This window comes from Lampetra fluviatilis, chromosome 35, assembly GCF_964198595.1.
Source record: "Lampetra fluviatilis chromosome 35, kcLamFluv1.1, whole genome shotgun sequence".
Classification (NCBI taxonomy): Eukaryota; Metazoa; Chordata; class Hyperoartia; order Petromyzontiformes; family Petromyzontidae; genus Lampetra; species Lampetra fluviatilis.
Window position 1 is genome coordinate 4,569,486 of NC_136309.1, and position 27,572 is coordinate 4,597,057.

Genomic DNA, 27,572 nt, shown 5'->3' on the forward strand with positions numbered 1-27,572 from the left:
TCGGGTCCATCTTTTTGAAACGCCCTGTATAATGCGCCCGGTCACTCTTGCAAATGAGACTCCATTTCCCTGGTCCCATGAGTTCTCTCACCTGCTTGCACAATCAACTTGAAACATTGGCTCTTGCCAGCTACTTCAAGCCCTCATTGGGTCCTGGGGGCAGCACTCTGAACCCACAACCTCTGAACCTTGTTCCCATCCCAATAATTAGGTTTAAAATCTATAATATAATCAGTCGCTCACAAGGCTTACGTGTTCACGGTAAGAATTTATTGTTATAAACAATAATTGGCAAACAAAAGCATTGACACACAAGCAGTATAAACAGAACGTTATTATCTTAATAGCAACATACTTAACACGGCACGATTATGTACATTGACACGTCACACGGTTGGCAGTCCTACAGCATCGCAGCCTCCGGGCTGGGAAAGGACTCGCCAATGTCCATGTCGGGGTCTCTTTAACAGCACCAACAACTGCAATGCAACTCCTCTTATTTGGGATGTGGGCGACAAAACACCACGGGGGTCCTATTACCCGCGACGTTATCTTGCGAATTCGCTCCGCTTGTCCGTAGTGATGCATTTTGTTCACTAATAAAATCGCGCGAATTTGCAAAGACCTTGGCGGATAATAGGAAGCCCGTTCCGCAACGCAGGATGGGAAACCGCAGATGATTGCGGTTAACAGGAAGAATGTGGCCGTGGACTTTTTTCGCGAACCCACGGAGTGGTGGATAAAAGGGTTACGGATAGCAGGAGTTTTACTGCATTATGCCTTTGTTTTATTCCCGTAGTCAAAGGCGTACGGGAACAAGGACACATTTATACGCGGCAGTAAAGATGTAAGAATCGTTCGATTTATCGATTAACAAACAATTCGCGTTTCAATTTTATTACATTTATCTTGTATTCTGACAGCCAGAGGACCTCCGTCTTGGCCGTGGTGGCTCGGCAATCGTAAACGTTGCGAGTTCAAATCGTGGTTCAGACACTTGACCCAGCCCATCTATCCCTCTGCGCTCGGTAAAATGAGTGCCACTTGGTGGGAGAGATCAACAATGAACGTCCGATGGATTCAACTCCCACAATAGGAATGTGGAATGTCCTCACCACTGGCTCAGGGCTGTAAACACAAGACGAGCACCGACTCAATGCTCACTTGAACAGGAAATCTCTGGCGTTTCGTTGGATCTCCAGAGTCAATCCGATAGGCGATTCGGTGGGTGATTTTAGTGGTTGTGGTGGTATTAGCGAAAGCCCGGGATGGATTCATTGAACCTTCCACGGCGCTCGGAGTCTGGATTCTGCCGACGACGCGCACACGCTAATTCCTAGAGGTTATACTAATTCACGTAACACTGATCAGGGGTTAAAGTTCACCAACAATAAAATAAAACATTGCACATTTGCTCGAGAATACTCAAAACAGAGCTTCTCAACTCCCAGCTCTTATGACCTGCAGACCTATCCATGCGTGTGCAGTGTCGTGTTGCTTTGTGTGGGGGGTGTGTTTGCACTGTCCTCGCAATATCGGGCTAATTCAGGGTTGAGTTGGCCTCCACAATACCAATCGCCCCTTCCCAAAACCACATCATTCCCATGAAGGCCAACTTTTGCCCCATTTACATTATTGATATTGCTTTTATTGCATACGTACAAGTAGAAACACATGTTTCATGTATAATCATTATTGAAAATCACACGAGCAAATTCCAGATCGCACAATCCAATTTTACTGCGGTAGCAGTAGCGGCTGCAGGGACCTGTACGGGTCGCATCACGTTTCCGCGCGGCGTGAAGACCGGGGCTAACGTCAAGGCAGCGGTCGCTTTGCACGGCGCAAATTGTCTGAGCTCACCTGAGCGCGATAGAAATGTAGAAAAGTTATCAATAATAATGACAGTGTGGACACAAGCTCAGAGCTGCTCGAAAGCCTGACCAAATTACATAGAGGGCCTTTAGATAATTGTTTAAGATTCCACCAAAAAAATATAAAAGCCTGCTTTTTTCGATTTAAAGCTTTCGTGACTGCAGGGATTCATCTTCTTTGTTCTTTCGGTAAAGTCACGTAGAAGGGAAGTAAAATAATAAAAATAAAATATTAAAATATTATTTTATTATTATATTATTTTATTATGTTTTATTTTTATTATTTTATTACTTCCCTTCTACGTGACTTTAGAAGGGAAGTAATAAAATAATAAAAATAAAATATTAAAATATTATTTTATTATTATATTATTTTATTATGTTTTATTTTTATTATTTTATTACTTCCCTTCTACGTGACTTTAGAAGGGAAGTAATAAAATAATAAAAATAAAATATTAAAATATTATTTATTATGTTTTTTTTTATTTTATTACTTCCCTTCTACGTGACTTTACCGAAAGAACCAAGAAGAGGAGAGCCTGCTTTTTCCTTCGCCGTTATTTTGAGGACTCGCTGTATTTGTGTACAATTGTGTAGACCAGTGCAGGGGTGAGCTCCGCGCAAGTGGCGTGGCGCGTGTGGTGGGTCTGTGCGGTAATGCTGGGGTGCAGCAGCCACGAGCTGCGACGTTGATGGGACGCGCTGCTCTCGCCACCAAAAAAAAAAGTTCGTATTTTAACGACGACGACGACAAAAAAATCTCGGTCTAACGACGATCGCTCAACCGTCTCGACCTTCAAAAGATAAGGAATGCATCTCCGTTAGCTGTGCAAAAAGAGTTCGTTCGCTGACAAAACCGGACACATGGTCCAGAAGACCGAGCACCTGGAATCTGGGACACGCAACAGCTTCGCAATTTTCAACTTCATATCGGCTCGCAGCAAAAAAAAAATAAAAACGGGGGCTCCGTTAATTTTAATCGGTGCCATTCCACACACACACACACGGAGTGACAAAAATAATTTTACAAATGCGCCCGATCTACAATTACTCCTTCTCCACTGGCACACCCGAGCCAGGCCAGCGCAGGGCCATCACGGCACAAGACTTGGAGGATGTCTGAATCTGGCTTGGGGGGGGGGTTACCCACAACTTGATTGCTTTGTGACGTCAGCGGCACAGCTCGGCCTCTGCAGTGGAAAAGCAACCCGGAGCCTCTAGAGCCGTGCCAGGCTGGCTCCGTGCCAGGCTGGCTCCGTGCCAGGCTGGCTCCGTGCCAGGCTGGCTCCGTGCCAGGCTGGCTCCGGCACGGCTCGGTTGTGCAGCGGAAAAAGAGATATATAAGATGTAGATTGCGATATTGATATATATCCAGCTTCTACGAAGGAATACTTTTTTAATATTATAAATTAATAGCCTATCGTCGATTTGAAAATGGCAAATCATTGGTGGGGGTATGATGTGGGGGGGACATGGCAAGTGGATAAAAAAAAAACTTGCTTTGAAAGCATTTTACAGGCTCGGTTTAGAGCAATAACCATTGTACCCACAAAGTTTGTGAAGGTTCCGCTCACTGAACTTTGGAGCGTCAACGTCACTTGGGAACGCGAGGGATGCTGCCGCGCGGCGTGACGGGCTAACGCGACGCCGACTGTCGGCCGGCTCCATTCGGTCTCCGGGCACGGGCTGTCGAGGTTTTTCTCCAAATCCAACACCCCCCCCCCTCTGCCTCCGTCCGCACCCACCCACATAAATGGGTCATCCACGGCGGCCGCGGCCGATTGGCAAGCAGCAAGCGGGCCGCGTGTGCGGTGGGGGCGGTGGAGGTTTTTTTTTTGGGTCTCTCCAGCACGTTTTTTGTTGCGCCCCAATCTACACAAACGCGTGGCCGGCGTGGAATAGCAGGGCAAAAGAAAACTCTAGAATTTCCCGCGATCGCGCTCAGCGGTCGGCCCTTCCGCCAGCGGTGGCGCGAGAGAGCAGTCTCGGCGAGGCCGGCACCATTTTTGGTTGTCCAACTTTGTAGCGACGCAGAAGGTGGGGGGGGGCCTCGGCATGAACCCTCGCCCGGAGAAGGCCAAAGTCCAAAGCCCTGCGGGTAAACGTGACCGTAAAGGAGCCGACCCTTAGCCAGAAGCTTGCCACGTATGGAACGCTCTTCCAAGTAAACTGCAGCGCGCCTGTACGGGCGCGCAAAATATTTCCCTCCGCACAGACATCGATATATATGCGTGTGTGTGTTACTCGGTTCTATCCAGACGAAAGTAATCATATAATAAAAAAAACGTTATAATAACCGATTAGAGTTCTATACAATAATAATAATATTACTACTACTAAGTACAAATAGAAAAATGAGGATCGCCATTCACGGTTCCCACCACTCGTGACCTCGCATCGCGACGGCGCCCCTCCTGACGACGCGGTCGGGCGCCAACGTCGCGCTCTCGTCGTCAACGTCGCGCTCTCGTCGTCAACGTCGCGCTCTCGTCGCCAACGTCGCGCTCTCGTCGTCAACGTCGCGCTCTCGTCGCCGGGACTCGCGAGCACGGCGCTCGGTTGTCGTGCTCGGCGCACGACGTCCCGCTCGTAATCTACTTTGCGGGTCAGGTCGGGTCGCCGCTGTGTGTGTCGTGCTCACTCCTCCACCCGACGCGGCCGGAAACCCCCCCCTCCACCCCCACCCCACACAAAGTTGTCAGCACCTCCGATGAGCACTGTTGGCCACGTACGGTGCGAAAGAAGTTCAACATACACACACGTATGTAGCACGGCCGTATGTTGAAGCGTAATCCGCACAGTTGTTAAACGTGTGCGGATCACTCCCGATCGTGCCGGCGGTCGTCTGCGGCGACATTCGTTTGGAGGTGTGCATATTGTCTTCCAGCCGACACACACAACGACACTTTTTTTATCGAGTGCTCCGGAGAAGACTGAGGGAACCAGGACGGCGCGGCGACCCTGACTGGCTTACACGGTCAGTCTGTCAAACATCTTGGGAATTGACATACTCCATGTGAATTCACATGTGCACCCCCCCCCTAACTCCCCCATCACCGTGGCCAAGGTGAATCGTTAACACTCGTCATGCTACACAGAAGCCTCGCTGGGCATCCACCCGAGGCCCGGCAGGGGCAGGCCTCGGCAAGTCCCCACGAGGGGTCCTCTCTTCTTTAAGACAAAACAACGACGACTTGCGGGGCACGGACCGCACGGCAGGTCCAGCGGTGCCCCCCCCCCCCCCGGCCCCTGGCATTCGCGGGTGCGGGTGCACCGCACCGCAATTGGCACTGGTTTGACGCGGCTGTCTCTCGTGGGAACACCAGCCGACTCCCGCGTCCGCCCGACGCTGCTCATCTCACCCACGCGTCGCTCTCACCCGCGCGTCGCTCTTCCCACCCACCCACGCACAGATTCTGACGCGAGCCTTAACATTTTTTTGCAAAACTTTGCATCCGGAACCGCCAACAGTCACCCTCCCCCCGCCCCCACGCCCCCCCACTTACATCCACCCTCACGCACGAGCGGCACACCACCGTGGAAAAGTTACAGCCTCTGTCCGGATTTTGTCGGAATCGTGCGCGGGGGGGCCGAAGGCGTGCAGACGGTCGCCGGGGAAAGGGAAAAAGAGCCCCTCCCCACTCCCCCCCCCCCCCCACGCCCCCCCCCCCCCCACCACTGGTCCGTGGTTCGACGTGGCGCATCCTAGCTGGACTTCTTGCTGGCCACCCTCTTTTTCCTCGCCGCCAGCATCTCGTAGAAGGGGTCTTTGCTGATGCTCGCCCTGCAGGGTAGGGTGGGGGGGGGGGGAGGCACAGAGTGAAAGCGAAAGGTTTTTTTCCGTGCGATTCGTGTGCAGCCCCCTTGCCACGAATGATTTGGCGATCGCCGCTGCCGCATTAGCAGCGGTGCACAAGCACGGTTGACGACAATGGCACTGAAACAACAACACCGTGTGTTCGCGCGTGTGTGCGGCCGAGCGGTAGAGTAGCGGTTTAGGCGCTGCGCTACAAACCCGACGACCCGAGTTCGATTCCTGCTCATGACCAATGCCGTTGGCGATTATCCTGACCGGTCCTGGGCCTCCTCTCGGTCAAATGAGTACTTGGTGCAGTGTGTAAACATCGCCACGAGGGAGACAAAGGCGGCAGGGCATGGTGTTGGCCACCCACCCCTTTGTGTGCCGGCCTTCAAAGGTGCTCGCTAACATCACTTGCCCCAACAGTCTGTTAAGGCTATACGGGTGATCTTTGTCTTTTTGTGCGGCCTGAAAAGGAAAATTAAATCATAGGCGACGTTTCGGGCAATGGCCCTTTTTCATAGCACAACGCTGACCCTCGCACATTTGCTATGACGTCGGGCCCAGAAGGGCCTTCTCACAACGGGCCGACTGCATGGTGCGACCCCTGAACCTTGGTGTCCCCGTCACCGCCCCTGGGGGGGGTGGGCGAGGAATGGGGGGGGGGGGGGGTGGGGGGTCGGGTGGGGGGGGTTCAGCGGTGGGGGAGGAGTGGGGGGGGGGCACTTACTTGATGCTCTTGATCCACTCGTCGCGCTCCTCCGGCGTCGGCGCGGAGATGCGGTAGACCACGTGGTTGCCCTCCACCACCCGGCCGTCCGCCTCCGTCTTGCACGCCTTCACCAGGCCGCCACCGTCGTTGTACAGCTCAAAGCAGTTCTGTGTCGGCGGCAGCAGCAGGGGGCCGAACAAGGGAACGATTGAGAGTTGGAGCGAGCGGTGGAAATTCCACGTTCCCATGGCTGGGGGGGGGGGGGCGGGGGGAGTCTATCCAAAGGACAAACCCGCTCGTCGTATCGATCCCGCAGTGACGATGGACCGAAGTCAACCCACCACGGTCAGGAGTTCAACTTGTGGCCTTCCCATCGTGAGCTGGCCTGCGCCTGCGTTAAGCTCCGGGAAATATTTGCCCTCCCCCCCCCGAATGCACAGCCCTTTTGTTAGTCCAGTGCTGGATGAAAGCATCTCGATCGGGAGGGGGGGCGTTATTCGACCATACTTCGCCACACTGGTCACGGAGAATGTCACTGAAAACCGCGGCGAGGATTCGAACGCGTGGGTCGCCGGGTTCGTAGTGCAGTGCGCTGACCGCCACACCACCGCTCCACCCAGGACAGGCGCCCGTGTGGGGTGGAGGTGCGCGGGGTGGAGTGCGCGGGGTGGAGTGCGTGGGGTGGAGTGTGCGGGGTGGAGTGTGCGGCGTGGAGTGCGTGGGGTGGAGTGTGCAGGGTGGAGTGTGCGGGGTGGAGTGTGCGACGTGGAGTGCGCGGGGTGGAGTGTGCGAGGTGGAGTGCGCGGGGTAGAGTGCGCGGGGTGGAGTGCGTGGGGTGGAGTGCGCGGGGTGGAGTGCGCGGGGTGGAGTGCGCGGGGTGGAGTGCGTGGGGTGGAGTGCGCGGGGTGGAGTGCGCGGGGTGGAGTGCGCGGGGTGGAGTGCGCGGGGTGGAGTGCGCGGGGTGGAGTGCGCGGGGTGGAGTGTGCGGGGTGGAGTGCGCGGGGTGGAGTGCGCGGGGTGGAGTGCGTTGGGTGGAGTGCGCGGGGTGGAGTGTGCGGGGTGGAGTGCGCGGGGTGGAGTGCGCGGGGTGGAGTGCGCGGGGTGGAGTGCGCGGGGTGGAGTGCGCGGGGTGGAGTGCGCGGGGTGGAGTGCGTGGGGTGGAGTGCGCGGGGTGGAGTGCGCGGGGTGGAGTGCGTGGGGTGGAGTGCGCGGGGTGGAGTGTGCGGGGTGGAGTGCGCGGGGTGGAGTGTGCGGGGTGGAGTGCGTGGGGTGGAGTGTGCGTTGTGTGGGTTGGACTCTCACCGGCTTCTTGGGATCGTCCACTTCCCGAATGCTCAGGTTTTCCAAAGGGATGATCCCGCGAGGTTCCTTGTCCTACCCAGACACACGCACGCTCCCCACGGTCAATCGTCGCTCCCCACGGTCAATCGTCGCTCCCCACGGTCAATCGTCGCTCCCCACGGTCAATCGTCGCTCCCCACGGTCAATCGTCGCTCCCCACGGCCGCTTTGAAAACACTTCGTCGGAGCGAGCCTCCTCGCCACTCCACCCTGGCCTCAAAGCGCACCTAGCCTGGCACAAGTGCCGCCGTAGCGATGTTTCAGACGTAGTGCGGATAACCTTCGACTGGACATCCGTGAAAAATAATAGCTTTACGGCTCATCGGATTCCTCCGGTGCAAATAAATATTCTGTTCGTTCGTTGTTGGCGAACTCGCACAGGTGCAAGGTGTAGACGGGGGCGGGGGGGGGGGGCAGGCGGGATGGGGGGGCACCCCCCCACTCACTCACCGTGGTGTACTCAAAGTAGTAGAGGCAGTTGTCGGTGAGGATGAACCACCGCCGCTTCCACGTTTTTACTCGGCCGCCTGCAGTGAACACAACAGGGCCCCTGGCGTCAGCTTCAGATAAATAGATTAATGAATGCGTCACCGTGCCGACGACGCCGTAGGATCCATTTGCAGACACCCCACCGATTTGCAACGAGGCCCTCTCGCGCTCTCCCCTCAACGGCCGAGCGGCGAAAAGATCTAATGACGGGCGACCCGAGTCAACGTGATTTTGGTGCCCTGAGCCAGCGAATGGAACTCCCACATTTGTATGGCTGGGTCAAGTCTATCCTGCCCTCTCACCGTCATCGTCATCGCCAACCCTGTCATCCCTGACATCTTGGCCTGGTCATTCCTTACTCCTTCTTTCCTGCCCAGCCCTAACCCTCCTCCTCCTCTCTCCCTAATGCCGCTCATCTTGAACCACGCCCACCTCCTCTTTGTCCGTCTCTGGGGGGAGGGGGCGGTGTAGGGGTGGGCATTCGTACCCGGCCCCCCTTTCCCTCGCCTCTTCTCCCTTTTCCCCCAATCATTCTGCAACATCCGTGACTCGGCCGCCCTTCCCCGTGGTGGTGCCGTGCCACGGCTACGACAGATTTGTTTTTTGTGACAACGAAACAAGAAGAAAACGGGGGGGAAAAAAAGCACCCGAGGTGGAAACGGAACGACGGCGTCGCAAGGAGCGCGTAAAGTGGGGGGGGGGGGGGCGAGGTGGGGGGGGGGGAGCGAGGTGGGGGGGGGGCGAGGTGGGGGGGGGCGCGAGGTGGGGGGGGGGGGCGCGAGGTGGGGGGAGCGACGCGAGTGATCGCACGTACCTCCTGCAGCGGGGAGCAGAGAAAGCAGTGGACAGGGAGACAGAAAGCAGCCGTCATTCACCAGGCAGCCGTCACACGTTGACAATATCACCATACCATTGGAACCTCATTTGCCAGTAAAAATATGATAATTGTTTTTTTTACCCTTCTATCTGGCAACAAAACTGACACCTTTTTTGTTTACAAGGAGTCATGTTTGCATAGACCACAATACCTGCGGTTGGAATGCAAAAAAAAAACATAACTCTGATAATGTATGCACTGTCCTTGAAGTTGTTTGGTCCACACCCGAGACAGCTTTCCTTAGAGCCAGATAGAAGGGTAAAAAAAACAATTATCATTATCACCATAGTTATTGTTATTATTCGGAATATTTATTAATACGGGAGGAATCCGACGAGCTCTAAAAAAAACAGAAGCTCATCGTCTGAAAGTCCCCAGACTCGGCCGTGCCAGCGATAGAGAGCGGCGTCGGGAGCGACCGCGCACCCACCCAGCTTGAGGAGCCAGCCCTCGCGGTCGGGGTTGAAGAAAGTGTGCGTCAGGTCGTTCCCGTCATCCTCGGGGATCTTGAACGGCTCGTTCTTGATGCTTTCGTACAGGTTCTGAAAACGGGGGGGGGGGGGGGGGGGGGAGGAGGGGCGGGAGATGAGACGCGGGTCGCACGGAACAACGACGACGCCGGCTCAGCCAGGCCGAGTCAGTCAGGCCAGGCCACCCACACCGGGTCAGCCACGCCAAGTCAGCCACGCGGCAGAAAGCCCGGCGTGCACCGCCCCTGACGATGCCCCTCCACCCTCCAACCCCACCTCCAGAGCGGTCCGCTAAGGGTACGGCGAATCGAGGGGGGCAACTGCCCCGGGTCCCGAACTTAGAAATTGTGTTTTGGTCCCCGCCCACTGCCAGGGTAGCCCCACCCATTATGCCGGTAGCCCCGCCCATTATGCCGGTAGCCCCGCCTACTGCCCAGGTAGCTCCACCCACTGCCCAGGTAGCTCCACGAGGCCAGATCATTTGGAGCGGGACGACAAAACCCAGATTTTTCACAAATTCTTCACAAATTCTTCACAAATTTTCCATGCGGCCACCGGGGACCGACTTTGTGGACTGCCCAGGGCCAAGCCCAGGGCATTCGGTGGCCTCGATAAAAAAAAATGTAAGAGATTCCAAAACGGGCGGTGACGGTGATTCTGCGCCTGGATGGAGCTCGCTCGGTGGTGTTGCTGTGATGGGGGGGGGCTGGGGGGGGGGGTTGGAGGGATCGGGGGGGGGGGATGCAGGGCCACCCACCCGGAGCAGCTCCTCCGGCAGGTCGCCCCCGTCGTTGATCCCGCGGTTCATGATGACGAAGCGCTCCACGGTGAGTTTGTCGCGCACGTTGGGGTTGTGCAAGCTCGTGTTGAGCATGATGATGGCGAAGGAGAGGACGTAGCAAGCGTCTGCGGCACAAACACAACAAGGTCCCAACACCGCCCCTACAAACCCCCCCCCCTCCTCCGCCGTGTGGCCTTTAACGGACTGTCGGGACGTGTGGCAACGGCGAGCACACGTCGTTGTGGCAGAAAATGTCATCATGGCGAGGTGTAATGATTGCGAGCTGTAATGATTGCGAGCTGTTTTTGTTAAGTCGGCGTGCGTGCGTGTGTGCGAACGTGCATGCATGCGTGTGTGCGTGTGTACGTACATGGATGCGTGCATGCGTGCGTGCGTGCGTGTGCATGCATGCGTGTGTACAAACGCAGATGCATGCATGCGTGCGTGTGTGTGCGTGTGTGCGCGTGTGCGTGCACGTACCGGTGGACTGGAACACCCCGGGGTTGCACTGGCAGTAGCGCGCCGCAAACGCCTCCATCATGCGGTCGATCTTCTGGGCCTCGCCTGGCAGACGGAAGCTCCACAGGAACTGCCTGCATGGACACGGACACCGACACGGGCACCGACACGGTCACCGACACGATCACGGTCACCGACACCAACGCTGACACCGACATCGTCACAGCATCGACACGGAGGAGGTGCGAAGAACTCGCCTGAGAGCTTGCACCAGGTTGAGGTTCGTGAACTCGTGAAGGTCGACAAAGGCCTGCAGCACCTTCAGGTTGAACTCGTCCCTAGGTGGATGCGACACGGGAAAAAGGGTGGACACGGATCGACAGGCCAAAGGTTAATTCAAGTAAGTTTGTTCAGCGCTTCAACACAACGCCTTCAGTACTCCGATACAATTTCCTCACTACCCATCTGGTAGCCAATTAAACGAAACTATTTTTTATTTCGCCAGGTAAGGCCGGGTGAACTTTCTAGCTGTTTCTCGGAAGCGACCTGGCCGCAGCTCAACGAAGTGGCTTATCGTCGCGTGGGAATCTAGAGCAGCAAATTACTCTGAACGCGTATTGATTCTAAATTGTGGAGGGGGAAACCGGAGGACCCGGGGAAAAATCCACGTGGCCACGGGGAGAGGGACACGTAGGTGTAAGGGTTGGGATCAAACCCACGACCTCCTGTGTACCAGGTGAGGTAGCTAACATCTCGCCACCGTGGCGCCCGTTGATGGATAAAGGCCGTTTGCAAGCGGCAAGGCCTCGCTCGCGTGACCATGGGCCGTGTGAAGTGAAGTGGCGGCCGTCTCCGGTCCGTGGACCGTCGGCCTCCACCCCCCGTTAGCGCCGCACCTCTCTCCCAGGTAGTCGCCGATGGCCGTCTTGTTCAGCCCTTCGCCCTTGTAGAGGAACTGGGCGATGTCTTCCGGTAAGCTCTTGAGCAGATCGTTCTCCACCAGGTAGCGAATGCCCTGTGAATAGAAGCGACGCGATCATTACCATCGTCATCATCATCATCACCGACCATCGTCAGCCACCGTCCGTTGCTGGGCGGAGGCCTCCCTGCCAGGCCGTCCCGTGATGCAACGCTCCACCAAGCACCCTGCACACGAGCTGATTTATTCGCCTCCATCTCCGCGGGGGCTTACGTCCCCTTTGGCTGCCACCCCCGTCATTCATTTTCCACCGTGCTGCGACAGTTAAAGAGTATTCCGCGTGCATTGGTTCTGCTTAAAGCTCACGACTTCATCGTACAGTTGTGGCACGAGAAATTGCGAAAGAAAAAAAATCGTGACGTTTAGTTAAGTGCGGCAACCCTACTCTGTGACGATCAAGGAGGGGCCACGTATTTTGATCGTCACAAAACGAGCAGCCTCTTCCACCGGACGCCCTCCGACACGCCGGGCGCTCACGCTGCTCAGCGCGATTTCCGCACTGGGTTCTACGCTCCGATGACACGACGCCGTTATTTTTACGAGTGACGTAAACTGGCGGAAAAAATTAAAACCGCAATTGTTAGATATTTGTTTACGTAATTTTAGTTTATTTTGAGAAAAGACTGGTGGAAAAAAGAAAAAAAAACACAATTGTAATTTTTTTTTGTTACAAAATTTTTTTTACCATTTTTTTTTATTTTAGAAAACTTCTCTAACATGATGAGGGATGATAATGCCTTAAAAAGACTGGTGGCGACAGGAGTTCCGCTTGCCTTTTTCGGGTCCATGTTGAACTTCTTGCGACCGGCTGTCATCTGCTTGTTGCGCTGCATGGTTTTACTGCAGGGCAGAGAGAGAGAGAGAGACCAGAGATGACGCTTCACCATCACCGCAGGGCGTTTCGCTCACGTTCAAGCCACACTGCCCCCGTCGCCAACAACATTTAACACCGGCGGTGAAGAACATACGGAGGCCACCGCGACTTCGTTTGCCGGGGTGGAGAGATGTTCACTCCCTCGCCTGGTATAGAGGAGCGCGTGGGTTAGATCCCAACCCTGACGCCAGATGTACATTTGGAGTTTGCGTGTCTCTCTCCCCGTGATTTTTCTCCGGTTCCTGCGGTTTTTCCCTCGACATTTAAAAGCTTGCGACTTAGAGTATTTGGCTGCTATAAATGTCCACGTGATGGTAAGCCACTTCGTTGAGCTATCATTTGTGATAGCCTGATCGCTTCTGAAAAAGAGCTACATAGCTCAGTGGGCCTTACCTGGTAAAATAAAATATATATTTCATTTAGCCCGTTCATCCGTGGGCTATGACCCAATCACACCTGCTGTAAACTCAAAATATTCAGCAGGCGTCAGCGTCGGGATAGAATCCACGACATCCTGCATACCAGTCTAGGCAGTTAACATCTCGCCACCCGGCGCCCCTAAACAACTTCGAAAGGGCCCGAGAACGACATTTATCCATCCCTGCGAGCGTCCTCCCTCTGTCCTCCCTTCCGTTTCGCTCCGTCCGTGGCGATTTACTCGAGAAACTTGGCATGACACACTCCTCCCAGCTCTCCTCCCCCAGCTTCTTGTAACTCGTGTTTACATTTGGACTCCGAGCCCTGCTAACCGGGCACTTGAGAGGCATCATTTAAAACTGGCAAACGGCACTGTGGTATGAATTTTAGAAACACGTGCTTCCGTCACCGCAGGAGGCCTTTGCGTCGCCATTGGCTGCCGGCCACTTGCATTCGAAAGTCGGATTGGGCCCTCGGTGGGTAGTGGCTTTCCCCCAATTCGTTCACACCGCAGCTGCTCGCGTTTGGCAAGTAGCCCGGCTATCGAGTGCGCAGGCGGTGCAACCGCGCCGAGGGCTCGTGGACCGGAGGGGGGGAGGGGGGGAGGGGGGGGGACGGGGGAGCCCAGGTTTTCCAGGCTACAAAGAGGGGGGCCGGGCATAATAGGGTTGACCAAAAACGAAATTTCGATTTAAAGCTTTCGTGACTGCAGGGATTCATCTTCTTGGTTCTTTCGGTAAAGTCACGTAGAAGGGAAGTAATAAAATAATAAAAATGAAACATAATAAAATAATTCTCACGACGTTTCGGCCACAACGCAAGCAGCCATCCTCAGGTGAAGAACAGGTCTGTTGGAAAGACAGCGTCTGAAATAATAAAATAATAATCTTTTTCTCATTTTATTATGTCCCTTCTACGTGAACCAAGAAGACAACAACGAAATGTTAGATCCTCGCAGCATGGCCCGTGCCAATCAGAGGGTGTTACGACACTGTGGCGTGCAGCTGTCTTTGTTGAGAGTCGCAACAAGGAGTGGGACTTGGAGAGCCCGTTGTAATCCGATCGTCCACTGCCAATAACACGGGGAGGGGGCAGGGACGAGCGTGCCTTGGTGCCAACACGAACAGGCTCCTGCGTTCAACCGAGGCCTGATGCTGTCAGGGCAGCCCAGCTGCTTGCGGCTGCTGTGCCTCTGCCAACCCCCGCGCCCCCCACGACCTTCACACTTCAGCTCCCACACCACTCTGCAAAAAGCGGCGACTGCCTTGGCCAATGTGAGCCGGATCTGTCAAGTGCCTCAACGTGCCAAAGGCTTAAAGGCGGCAGCGGGCCAAGGCAGCTGCAATCCGCCTGTCATCCCAGGCCAATATCAATAGTTACTCCGTGGCCTCGCCCCCCACCCCCTTCCTGAATAGTCCATCCTTAACACCAAAGACAAAGAATCCCCCGCCGTGTAGCCCTTACCAGACTGTCGGGGCAAGTGCTGTTAGCGAGTAGCAGCCTTTGAAGACCGGCACGGCACACGAGCAGGTGGGTGGCCAGCACCACGCTCGGCCGCCTTTGTCTCCCCAGTGGCGATGTTTACACACCGCACCAGCTGCGTATTTAAGACTAAGCCAACCCAATGTTGGCCACGAGCAGGAATCGTACTGGGGTCACCGGGTTCGTAGCACAGCAGCGCGTCATCACTACGCTACCGCTCCCCAATACCAACACCAAAAAACAAAGATCCCCCGTGTAGCCTTAACAGACTGTTGGGGCAAGTGCTGTTCAGCGAGCACCGGCACCGCACACACACACTCACAGAACAATTCAGATGTACATAGCGGCTGAACTCAACAGCACAGCGGTACATAGCTGTTGGAAACAGTGCAACTCACGCGCCGTGTACAATCTATTCTGTTCTATTTCGGATTGACAACGCGCCTTTTCAAGGGCGCTTTAAAATGCAAGCCGACGGCGTTCAGAGAGGAAGCTGACGGAATGGATGGAGGGGCTAGGAATGGGGCTGCTGATGCTGCTGGGGGTAGGCCAGGCAGAGTAAGGTGGAGTGTGATGGTGAGTGACGCTGTCCGATGGTTGCAGCGTGGACGAGAGGCGCTGGGGTATGGCGGCACGAGCGTGAAGTGGTGAAATGGGCATGGATGAGGGGAGGTGATGGGTGGTCGGGGCAGAGGTCTGGTGGCCGGGTAGTTGAGCTGATGGAGGAGCACAGCGTAGGGCTGGGGAAGAGATGTGGTTAGATGCACAGCAGTTCCCGAAGAAGCTCCCGACGGTACGCGGAGAGAAATGTCGGACATCGTGCCGAACGACGCACGGCAGGGCCCGGTGGGGGTGGCTGCGGGGAGGGGTAGTGTCGTGGTTATCGCGCTACGAACCCGGTGGGCCGAGTTCGATTCCCGCTCATGGCCAACACCAGTGACGATTGTCTGAACCAGTCCTGGGCACCCCGAGGTCGACTCAGCCTCAAATGAGGACCTGTTTATGGTGCGTAGTAAACATCGCCACTAGGGGAGACAAAGTGCTGGCCACCCGCCCCCACGTGTGCCGAGCCGGTCTTCATAAGAGCTCGCGAACAGCACTTGCCCCTACAGTCTGCTAAAGCTACGCGGGGGATCTTTGTCTTCGGGGGAGCGGGGGTGGGGGGGATGGGGGGGATGGGGGGGCGGGGCCCGGGAACACGAGGCCTCACGGTCTCACGGTCCCAGTGAAGCGGACCACAACAATAGCAGGCCACCGCTAACCGCCTCCGACACTTATTAATCCGTCCCACGCTTTCACTGCTGGGTGCCTCCCCCACCCACCCGCTACCTGCTCCACCTCATCCAGGCCTCGTTTTTCCAGCCCCCCCCCCTCCCCCTCATCGGTGCCAGCTCAAGCATTTGTAGCCGGTGTATAAACAAAGCAGCTGTTAAATTTCGATTTAAAGCTTTCGTGACTGCAGGGATTCATCTTCTTGGTTCTTTCGGTAAAGTCACGTAGAATGGAAACAATTAAAATAATAAAATAAAACATAATAAAATAATTCTCACGACGTTTCGGCCACAACGCAAGCAGCCGTCATCAGGTGAAGACCAGGTCTGTCGGGGAGACAGCGTCTGAATGAAACAGCACCATGCTTGGACGGCGGTGGTCTGCTGGAAGTTGCGGTTGCTATATATCACAAAAACACGCGCGGCTCTGCAAATTCTTGAGTATTCAGAGGAATGAGGGAGCGAGGGAGGGGAAGGACTTTGGGCAGGCACGCACGTACGTACCTTCCATCCATGAATTCAATGGTCTCCATCTCATTCATCACGTCCGCTATCTCGTTCTTTAGTCGCTGTGAATCGACAAGACACAATCGCGCGAACACACGTGTGCGTTAGACGACGATTCAATTCCTACGCGTTTAAACAAGTATTTTAAAAAAGATGCAAGCAAGTATTAACAGAACCCGCGTCTCTGCATATAAATACAAACGCGTGTTTAAGTCCATTGGCCCTATCGGCTTTCCAGATGAACACCATCACCACCACCACCATCATCATCATCATCGGTAGCAGCAGCATATAGCCACCACGCTCCAACGTTGATCAACATGTCTGCCTTTACATCATCATCATCGTCGTCGTCGTGGGCGTCACCATCATCCCCCAGCGAGTCGTATACACGACGTCGTGCCCTACTTTGCTCTACTGCTGGACGTTCCGTCAACTCCGCTTTAACCGCCCGTCTGTGGTGTGGTGTGGAGGTGGGGGAGGGGGGTGGAGTCCCAGTGGGCTTGCTCCGAGTGATTGGGGAAGGCCTCCCCCCCCTCCCACAATCAATGATCTCCCCCCCCGCCCCCCCCCCGGGAGAGAGAGCGGTAATCGACAAGCGGCGAGGTTAAGAACCCGTGACCGCTCGCGAAGGGCTTGAATTTGCATTTCAGAGAGGATGACATTCGCGCCCACGCGCTGAGGCCGGGTGTGGGGCGGTTCGTCGGACAGGTTCAGAGGACGTGCGGCGTCGCAACAGCGGCTAGCGAACTTTGTTGCGATAAATTTAGATTTAAAGCTTTCGTGACTGCAGGGATTCATCTTCTTGGTTCTTTCGGTAAAGTCACGTAGAAGGGAAGTAATAAAATAATAAAAAATTAAACATTAGATATTATTCTATTATTTTTTTATGTTTTATTTTTATTACTTTATTATTTCCCTTCTACGTGACTTTACCGAACGAACCAAGAAGATTGTTGCGATAATAAATCATAGCCGTCAACCCCTTATCAGTGCCCCCCCCCCCTACCTTGTTACAGACCAATTCAGAACTTATAAATCTCGACGTTCATCCTGCAAAGTCCCATCACAAGGGAGAAACGCAAACAGACAGACACATTTTTGTCGCCCCTATTGAAACGGCTGTCCGCCGTATGGACCTGAAAACTCAATTTCCCTGTACAAGAATACGGGGTTGACAGCTGTCATAAATCATAAACGTGGCGGAGGTGCTCCTGCGTTGGCAGTGGTGGTGCACAGTCAACAACAAACACTTTCCGCGTCACTAACGCTGCATACAATCGACAACGATTGGGACAATGGAGGCGACTTCATAGCGCACTGTGGGTAAATGTTGGCGTGAACAGAAGCGCCCGGAGATTTTACTCTCCCACGCGCACCCCTCTCACTCCCCACTCAGTCACCCCCCCCCCACTAACTCCCCCCCCTTCTACCCACTCTCACTCTCCCACGCGCACCCCTCTCACTCCCCACTCAGTCACCCCCCCCCCCACTAACTTCCCCCCCCCCTTCTACCCACTCTCACTCTCCCACCCTCTCACTCACTCCCCACTCAGTCACCCCCCCCCCCACTAACTCCCCCCCCCCTTCTACCCACTCTCACTCTCCCACCCTCTCACTCACTCCCCACTCTGTCACCCCCCCCCCCACTACCTCCCCCCCTTCTCCCCCACACTCACTCGCCCCCCCTCACTCCTCCCCCCTCTCATTCCCCCCCTCTCCTTTCACTCCCCTCCCACACTCCCCCTTTTTCACCCCCCCCCCCATCCAACCCTCACCCACCTACTCCCCCTCTCACTCCTTCCCTCTTTCACCCCCTTCCCACACACTCCCCCACCCTCACCCACCCAACCCTACTCCCCCCCTCACACCCCTCCCACACTACCCCATTTTCACCCCCCCACTCTCACCCCCCCTCTCACCCCCTTCCCCCCCCCCCTCACTCCTCCCCCCTCTCACACCCCACCACCCACACTCCCCCCCTGGTAGGTCCGAGTCCTCCGTACGGTTGGAGCTGTGTGCGCTTAGAAGGACACACCGTGTCAACCCACACGGTTTACCCCCCCCCCCCCCGCCGTATTCTTGTGCAGGGAAATAGAGTTTTCAGGTCCATACGGCGTACAGCCGTTTCAATACGGGCAACGCATTTTCTGTCGTCTATTTGTTTGTGTTTCTTCTCGCTTGTGGTGGGACTTTGCAGGATGAACGTTGAGATTTAGAAGGGGCACTGATAATGGGTTGACAGCTATGTAGTGGTGAGTGTAGTGGTGAGTGTAGTGGTGAGTGTACTAGTGGTGAGTGTAGTGGTGGTGATTGTGTATGTGTTTGTGTTTCTTCTCCCTTGTGATGGGACTTTGCAGGAAGAACGTTGAGATTTAGATCGGTCACGGGGTGACCAATAAGGTGAGAGTTGGGCCGTGATAAGTGATAAGGTAGGGTCACTGCTATGGGGTTGACAGGTACGCGCGGGGGTCACGTGTCCATACTTCACCACACTGGTCAGTGTGAGTTTGTGACGGCGGGGGCGGGCGGGGGGCAAAGACAATGGGGGCGTGGTAAGGAATAAGAACAATGGATTGTGGCTGCACTGCCCTCTGCCGGCAAACACTGATTGACAAAAGGGAGGGGTTGGAAATTTGTATTCCTATTTTATATTCGAGAAAGAGAGGCAGATTTTGTGTTGTTGTTGTTGCTGTTGTTCGTGCAGCGACAGCGCGCGCACGTGCACGACTACCTGCGCGCGTGCGCCACAGGGAGAGAAGGGGGTGGCAAGAGGCGAGAAAAACTACGGTGGCAGAAGCAGAAGACGACGGAGGAGGAGGAGGCAGAGGTCAGAGGTCAGGGGAGGCAGGAAGGAAGGAAGGGCGGGCGGGCGGGCGGGCGAGCGAGCGAGCGAAGAACAAGAAAGGATGGGGAGAGGGGTGGGGAGAAGGGGGGTCACAGGGCCACAATGGAGGCGAGGTTTCACGGCATGAATCACGGGACGCGGCGGACAAACCCACTTCCTCTCCGTTGGGACCGCCAGCCTCGACTCACACGGCAGGGCCGTGGCGATAGATACTCCGTGTGACACGTACTCCACGTGACACGTACTCCACGTGACACGTACTCCACGTGACACGTGCTCCACGTGACACGTACTCCACGTGACACGTACTCCACGTGACACGTACTCCGCGTGACACGTACTCCACGTGACACGTACTCCACGTGACACGTACTCCGTGGCGGTACATCTCACTCGGCTTCACGGGGATTCAACGCGAAGCAGTCGGGTTGACTGATGAGCCAGAACTCACCGATTCACTCTCGTTCACTGGCAGGTCAGTCGCCCCCGTATCACTCTTCTATCGCTACTACCGTGGGTCGCCCTGCCCGTGAACTTGACCCGTTGGTTCCTCTGACCAGACACTTGACTGGTTAGTCACTCGTGCTGTGTTCAGCTCCTCCTCCTCCTGCTGGGCCCGTGGCGATACGTGCCCCAGCGTAAAAGCTTCGAGCCTCGAAGCCACCCGTAGGGCCTTGCCCCCATCGTGATAAGAATCTACAGTCAGGGATCGGCCGTGGCGAGTCAGAGATCAGAGATATTTGTACGCGCGGTCTGTTGAACTTCTTTCGCACCGTACGTAGCCAACCGCGAGGTGCGGGGGGAAAGGACGACAAACGTCAACACAAAAAGCAGTTCTAGAGAAGTGAGTTTTCAATCGAGATGATTTATAAGTGCACAGCTCTGGTGGCTTTTGAATATCGGGTGGGAGAGCGTTCCAGACGGCCCCAGAATCGCATCTGAAAGCGCCGTGCGATGCGGTGACGATGTTTCAGCCAAAAGCTGCCGCCCGCCGCCACTGCTGCGAGGATGAACGGAGTTTGCGTGACCGTTTAACGCTCCTTGAGTCACAAATCAATTTCGTTTAACAGGGCGAGAACTCGGGTGGAGACGAGGATGAGACGCAGTTGCAAGCGTTACCTGGGTCACCGAAATGACAAACCGCAATCACCAAAAAAAATAAGTTCGCCGATTAAACGGAGACGATCCAGTGCAAATGACATCCAGGATAGAGATTACATCGACAGTAGAGTTGTTTTTTTTTGGATTAGATCGCGTAAATATAAATGTGCTGTAAGACCCATCACTACCCGACACAGCTAATCAGTAAGGTTTGTCATATGAACAAAACAGCACACCGCCGTGTGTTGGCGAGTAAACCCACGACATCCACAATTCCAGTACTGTGACGTCTTGCGTAATTACAATAACCAGCATCATCAGGCGACAGACAGAATTGTGGAGAAATCCTGCTGTTTTGGTCTTACATAGAGGTGGGGGTGAATGTGATGTCGTCGCTTGTGAAGAACGTGGGGGGGGGGGAGGGGGATTAGTGTAGTCACATAAGTTACAATGTATGTTGGGTTATTCACAGTTAATCAACATACTTAATGTGATGTGTGCACATTACCAATATAAGATCGCGCTCAGCGTGCCGATCAATGCCCCACAGCGGGGGGGGGGGGGGTATTGATTGTCACATTTGAGGGAAAAGGGCTTCGCCAACAGATGATCGATTTCGCTCGGGGTCTCACCTCGATCTCGGCGAGTATCTCCTGCTTGCGACGGCGTACATTGCTCAGCTCCAGCTGCTCCTCGGGGGTCAGGTCTGTTGGCACTGCAACGGCAGAGGGGAGGGGGTGTGAGCCCACAGCCAGGGCATCGTCATGGTCCGGAGTCGGCTAAGTTTGACACCGATCGTGGATCGTTGGGCGCCGCCGGTGGCTAGGAGATGTTAACTCCCTCGCCTGGCGTGCAGGAGGTCGTGGGCTCGATCCCGACCCTGACGCCTGCTGCTGTACGTTTGGAGTTTGCGTGTCTCTCTCTCTCTCTCCCCGTGGTCACGTGGATTTTTCTCCAGGTCCTCCGGTTTTTCCCTCCACATTTAGAATCAACATCACGCGTTTGGAGCATTTGGCTGATATTTCCACGCGGTAAGCCACTTCGTTGAGCTATCATTTGTGGCCAGGTCGCTTCTGAAAAAGAGCTCTAAAGCTCAGTGGGCCTTACCTGGTAAACTAAAGAATTGTTTTATATGAGAATATACTTTTTTCCCCTTTTATCTGGCAAAAGATATAAGAATAGGAAAAAAACTATTCCCATATTTTGGTACTGGCAAAGGAGGTCCCATGATGTAATTGTTTTAAAGTGTTTAGTTTACTACGGCGTGGTCTTTGAAACTGACCGGGCCACTCCAGAGAAACAGCCTCTGGAGTAGGCCCTCGTCCCACCAACGGACGTCTGTTAAAAACAACTTCATCGCTCATCGGTTTCCTCCGGGACAAAAAAAGGGTTCACACCATTCTGATAAACCACGGCGGGACTCCAAGTGACTGTGCCATCGACACCGCCCGGCCCGGGTCGAGACAAATGGAAACAAACCCACGGAGAGAGGTGGGGGGGGGCACTTTCACACTTTCACACTTTCCACGGAGTCCATCAGTGACCGGTGCTGAGCCCCGTCAAACTCGCCCCCCCACCCACCCCCCGGGTTGAATCGCAGCCGACGGCTCAAACAGCCGAGATTCGAACCCAGGGCTCTCGGCGGTACCGGCCGAGGTCACCGGGACCCAGAGGACCAGGGGCCCAGGGCCCAGGGCCCCAAGGGTCCGCTTTCAGGGCAGCGGCAATTGTCCCCCAGAGTCCCCCCATGGGTGAGTTCGCCCGCTGGCCCTGGGAGTCTGCTCATTCGCCGGCAAGAGGAGCGTTCCCCCCACCCCCCCGCCGCTGCTGTTCACGAACCGCTGTGCAGAGTGCCGACAGAGCGTGCCGTGACGTATGTGAATAGTACGTCGAACCGCTTGTGTACGTAGCCAACCGTGCAAATCGGAGGTAATGGCTTCATCGTGCCCCAACACCCGCGCCCGCCCGCCCGCCTGCCATTTAACTTGAGAGACAATGGAAAAAAAATCTTTTACAAATATTGGGGGGCCACGCACCCCTCCACCACTGGCACCGCTTTAGTACTCAAGAGGCGCTATTCAGGTGGAAGGGTACCAAGCGGTGAAATGTGTCGCAGGGATACATCGCAGATTCATTAAAGGGACGATCGACTCCTCGGGGCGTGTTTCCTTGTTGCCGGTACAAGTCTGCGGGTCTTGAACTACCGTCGCCATACACAGCTGTGATGGCCAAGTTTACCGAAAATGATCATCCACTCATTGAATTTTCATTTAATTTTTGTTCATCGCTTTACACAGCGTCACTCATGCCAACAGCATCTCACAACACTCATTCTTTTCCTTTCCATTCCACGAACCCCTTCAAAAATTACACCCCTCTCCTGCCCCGCCCCCCCACATCTCTCCTCCCGAAGGAGGGCAACCCCCGTGCAAACCCGACGGCCGCACGGCCGCCAGCGATGCCAACGATGTCGCCAAGCACCGCCCATCACCTCCCGTCCAGCGGCACGCTTAGGAACAGAGGTGCGACTTTCCACCCCACCCACCGTCCCCGCCTCCCCCCCCAATTATCGTTGCGTTGTCCTATTGAGTCGAGTAATGGAACCAGCAATTGGTAAAGGAGCCAATGAGGGATTGCTGAAATAATCGGAAGAGCCCAGCCAGACCGGAGGTCTTCGATCACTCAAGTCCCTGATGAACCCACAGTTTGTTACCCCATTGGAATCCCGCCCCCCCCCCCTCTTGCAGCTCGCTCATGAGATAATGTTGATGAAATCTGTTCATCCCAACGTACGGCCGTGCTTATCGCAAACTGGGACGCGGTGACCTTATGTTCCTGAAGTCTAAAAAAAAAGCGCAGCGGCGAGTGGAAACGAACGTACAGTGCAGAAACCGCGCGCGCACGCAGCACACGGACGCACACGCACGGACGCACACTTCCTGTGCCCAAACAGGAAATTATTTAATAGCATTCACATTTCCTGGCCTCCGCCCGCTGGGGGTCAGGAACTGGATCAGATCGAAGAGGCAAGGGACGAGAGCCCGTCCGGAGCCGCAAACCCGCGTGACCGTTTGATTGCGCAAACGGAGCCGATTGAAGGCGTCGTGTCGCTGTGCGCTGTGGAGACGGAGTTGGACATCGTTTCCTATGGACACGTGAGAAGACCAAAAATAAAATATCCTTTACATGAGCGGTTTTCAACCCGTGTGGGACTCGCCCGCTCACTCCCAACCCCCACCCCAAGCCTTTCACAGTTGGAGGGGAGGGTGCAGTCTGCGGAATGGATACCGTGCAGGAGAAATTACAAATGAAAACGCTGCCACCGCTTAAAGTTTTCACCGGCGATGGGGTTTTTTTTGGCTGTTGGTCAAAACAGCCGCCGCCGGGGCAATAACTGGCACACACAGAGAGAGAGCGAGAGAGAGAGAGAAACGCCTCCGAGGGGGGGGGGGGGAAATCAGGGCAGACCCTGGGAAGAAGATCAATATCGCACAAAGCCGGAACAGGGGCGAGAACTTTATGCGGGGAGAGCTACAAGCATTGTCTTGGGCGGTACATTTTTATTATTTTTTTTATTACGCCGCTGACAAAGACCGGGACTTTTTAACGTCTCGGGGAAGACTTCCAGCTTTCCCAGGACGGCCGTTGCCCCCTCGACAATAAATCGGACGATCCTGGGATTCAAAAAAATAAAAACAACCAGGACAGGTGGCAACCCTAGTCCGGAGAGGGCTTGGACGGTTGACCGTCGTGCGCAAACAGGCAGTCGTAGGGCTGCAGCAGGGATAACCCTTTTAGCGGAGGGATAGTGCAGCGTAATCCACTGTTGCGCTGAAATTGCAACCATCTACGCGTGGCTTCACCCGGCCTCAGGTGGCTATCGTGATTTTGCCAGAGTTGATCCAGGCAAGCCCGATTCGTGCTGATGAGACGCCGCGTGGGCAAAACCAGGGCCCCCCGCCCCCCGCCCCCGGAGTTTGCTTGCATTGAGCCTACGCCGCTGAAAGTGTGCGCTCCGAGAGAGGTCCGCGGGGTCGTGTGAGAAATAACACTCTCGATGCTTATTATCTATGCACGTACGTTGAACTTCTTTCGCACCGTACGTGGCCGACCGTGCTAATCGGAGAGACGGCTCTGCGAAGGAGAACGCGCCGTCTGAGAAGCGTGGTCAAACAATCCCCCGCGCCCCCCCGCTCCCCCGTTCCCCCCACCACAACTTGCAGGGGCGCGGGGCAGAAGAGAGGCCCTCATCCAGCAGCGGATTTGACAAAAGCGGCCAGACGTGAACGCACGCGTGCGAGTCAAACCTGCCGACAAAAAGTCCAGCGACGGCTTGAAATTGGCACACAGCCTCCGTTACCATCGTCGCCATTGTCATCATCATTGCACCTTGCGCTAAACAGGTGCGCTTCTGCGGCCGTCTGGAACGCTCTTCCTTCCGATATTAGCAAGCCACTGGAGCTATGCACTTTTAAATATAGATTGAAAGCTCACTTCTTTAGAACTGCTCTATGTGTTTTAAGTTTGTTGTCCTTTCTCCCGCACCTCCGATTAGCACGGTCGGCTACGTACGGTGCGAAAGAAGTTCAACATACATACAAACACGTACGTAAACCCACCGGGGTAAGCGCATGGCAGAAGAGCCTGGACTAGGACACATCGGCTCTGTCTGCCCGTCCGTCCATACCTGGGGCGCTAGAATCCACGTACACATGGTGCAATACGAATGCAGCTTAAAGTGTAAAGCTGCATGCATTACGCCCGTACGGTTGAACTTCTTTCGCACCGTACGTAGCCAACCGTGCTTATCGGTGGCGTGGTGGTGGTGGTGGTGAGGTGGGGAATTACGTCGTTGAAAACCGGACACGAAACCGAAAACCGGACACATTGATCAAAAGGGAGTGCGCAATAAGAGAGGTCTTTGAATAAAAAGTAGTTTGTTTCCCTGGCTGCTATGGTTGGCTCTGTCTCTCTCTTGCGCGCTCGCGGGACAGGAATCGCCTGCAGCCTCGCTCGGCAGAGCCGCTGTTACTGGGAGCCCGGCTTCCTAAGCCCGAGTGCAGACAAGCAGAAAATGAACATTACATAAAAGCGTTGAGCCCACACGCACGCGCAAACACACCGGGTTGGCGGGGCTGTCTGTTCATCGAAGCCTGCAATGAAGAAGGTGGGGGAGGCAGCAGGAGGATGATGATGCGGAGGAGTGACGTTTGCCGTCAACTTAGCCGCGGTGTATTTCCACGCCGCTGAAAGTCGCTTCAGGGCTAAGAGAATCAAATGCTCGCATCGCGGAAAAATGTAAACCGCTGGACCGATTTGCGGTTAAAGATGGGTGGTGTTGTTGTTGTTGTTGACGTGCTTGCCGAGCACAGGGCCCAAATGGCAGAGGTCGCAACCGGGTACCCGATACCCGTACCCTACCTGATACCCGGCTACCCATTTGCGACCCTGGTGTGGCCGGGTACGGGTACGGGTAGGCCGTGAGTCACTGGTGAGTAACCGTTTGTCACTCATTTCGGGTAGGGTACGGGTACGGGTAGGGAACGGGTACCCGTACCCGGCCGGCCGGGTACGGGTACCCATTTGCAACCCTGGTGCGGCCGGGTACGGGTAAGGAATCAAAACCCATTTGCGACCTCTGCCAAATGGGCAAAAAAGGCAATCGGTCAGCTACAGACGGCACCGGTAACACTTGCAACGGGTTTTCTTGGAATTGAGTGAAGTTGTTGTTGTTGTCGGAGCTTGGGGTGGGAACGACGACGATGACGACGGGAGGAGAGGATTCCAAAGTGGAGCGGTGCGAGGGGAAGAAGGGAAAAATGAGAGGTGAGGTGACCAGCAGTGTGGTGAGTGGTGGTGAGTGGTAGTGGTGAGTGGTGGTGAGTGGTGGTGGTGGTGGTGAGTGGTGGTGGTGAGCGGTGGTGGTGAGCGGTGGTGGCGAGCGGTGGTGGCGAGCGGTGGTGGTGAGTGGTGGTGGTGAGCAGTGGTGGTGGTGAGTGGTGGTGGCGAGCGGTGGTGGCGAGCGGTGGTGGTGAGCGGAGGTGGCGAGCGGTGGTGGCGAGCGGTGGTGGCGAGCGGTGGTGGCGAGCGGTGGTGGTGAGTGGTGGTGGCGAGCGGTGGTGGTGAGCGGTGGTGGCGAGCGGTGGTGGTGAGTGGTGGTGGCGAGCGGTGGTGGTGAGTGGTGGTGGCGAGCGGTGGTGGCGAGCGGTGGTGGCGAGCGGTGGTGGTGAGTGGTGGTGGCGAGCGGTGGTGGTGAGTGGTGGTGGCGAGCGGTGGTGGCGAGCGGTGGTGGTGAGTGGTGGTGGCGAGCGGTGGTGGTGGTGAGTGGTGGTGGTGAGCAGTGGTGGTGGTGAGTGGTGGTGGCGAGCGGTGGTGGCGAGCGGTGGTGGTGAGCGGTGGTGGCGAGCGGTGGTGGCGAGCGGTGGTGGCGAGCGGTGGTGGCGAGCGGTGGTGGTGAGTGGTTGGTGGCGAGCGGTGGTGGTGAGCGGTGGTGGCGAGCGGTGGTGGTGAGTGGTGGTGGCGAGCGGTGGTGGTGAGTGGTGGTGGCGAGCGGTGGTGGCGAGCGTGGTGGCGAGCGGTGGTGGTGAGTGGTGGTGGCGAGCGGTGGTGGTGAGCGGTGGTGGCGAGCGGTGGTGGCGAGCGGTGGTGGCGAGCGGTGGTGGCGAGCGGGTGGTGGTGAGTGGTGGTGGCGAGCGGTGGTGGTGAGCGGTGGTGGCGAGCGGTGGTGGCGAGCGGTGGTGGCGAGCGGTGGTGGCGAGCGGTGGTGGTGAGTGGTGGTGGCGAGCGGTGGTGGTGAGTGGTGGTGGCGAGCGGTGGTGGTGAGCGGTGGTGGCGAGCGGTGGTGGTGAGTGGTGGTGGCGAGCGGTGGTGGCGAGTGGTGGTGGTGAGTGGTGGTGGCGAGCGGTGGTGGTGAGCGGTGGTGGCGAGCGGTGGTGGTGAGTGGTGGTGGCGAGCGGTGGTGGTGAGTGGTGGTGGCGAGCGGTGGTGGCGAGCGGTGGTGGCGAGCGGTGGTGGTGAGCGGTGGTGGCGAGCGGTGGTGGCGAGCGGTGGTGGTGAGTGGTGGTGGCGAGCGGTGGTGGTGAGTGGTGGTGGCGAGCGGTGGTGGTGAGTGGTGGTGGCGAGCGGTGGTGGTGAGTGGTGGTGGCGAGCGGTGGTGGTGAGTGGTGGTGGCGAGCGGTGGTGGCGAGCGGTGGTGGCGAGCGGTGGTGGTGAGCGGTGGTGGCGAGCGGTGGTGGCGAGCGGTGGTGGCGAGCGGTGGTGGTGAGTGGTGGTGGCGAGCGGTGGTGGCG

The 27,572-nt window shown here is 56.0% G+C and overlaps 1 protein-coding gene across 4 annotated transcripts in view; it reads right to left on the reverse strand.

Annotated features, from left to right (window-relative positions):
* Window positions 1–5,549: 5,549 nt before the first annotated feature.
* Window positions 5,550–27,572, reverse strand: part of LOC144944535 (cytohesin-1-like) — an 84,088-nt gene continuing 62,065 nt past the window's right edge. Inside the window, exons 2-13 of one of the 4 annotated variants that reach the window (XM_078872774.1) lie at window positions 20,916–20,998; window positions 16,332–16,396; window positions 12,557–12,623; window positions 11,701–11,819; window positions 11,062–11,142; window positions 10,826–10,938; window positions 10,322–10,470; window positions 9,524–9,636; window positions 8,179–8,257; window positions 7,691–7,762; window positions 6,407–6,555; window positions 5,550–5,661 (exon numbers count right to left, since the gene is read on the reverse strand). In XM_078872774.1, the coding sequence (XP_078728900.1) occupies window positions 5,583–5,661; window positions 6,407–6,555; window positions 7,691–7,762; window positions 8,179–8,257; window positions 9,524–9,636; window positions 10,322–10,470; window positions 10,826–10,938; window positions 11,062–11,142; window positions 11,701–11,819; window positions 12,557–12,623; window positions 16,332–16,396; window positions 20,916–20,998 (1,169 nt within the window). In that variant the 3' untranslated portion in view covers window positions 5,550–5,582. Of the gene's footprint in view, window positions 5,662–6,402; window positions 6,556–7,690; window positions 7,763–8,178; window positions 8,258–9,523; window positions 9,637–10,321; window positions 10,471–10,825; window positions 10,939–11,057; window positions 11,143–11,700; window positions 11,820–12,556; window positions 12,624–16,331; window positions 16,397–20,915; window positions 20,999–27,572 lie in introns of those variants that run through there. The other 3 variants (XM_078872772.1, XM_078872773.1, XM_078872775.1) reach the window with 3 other exon arrangements.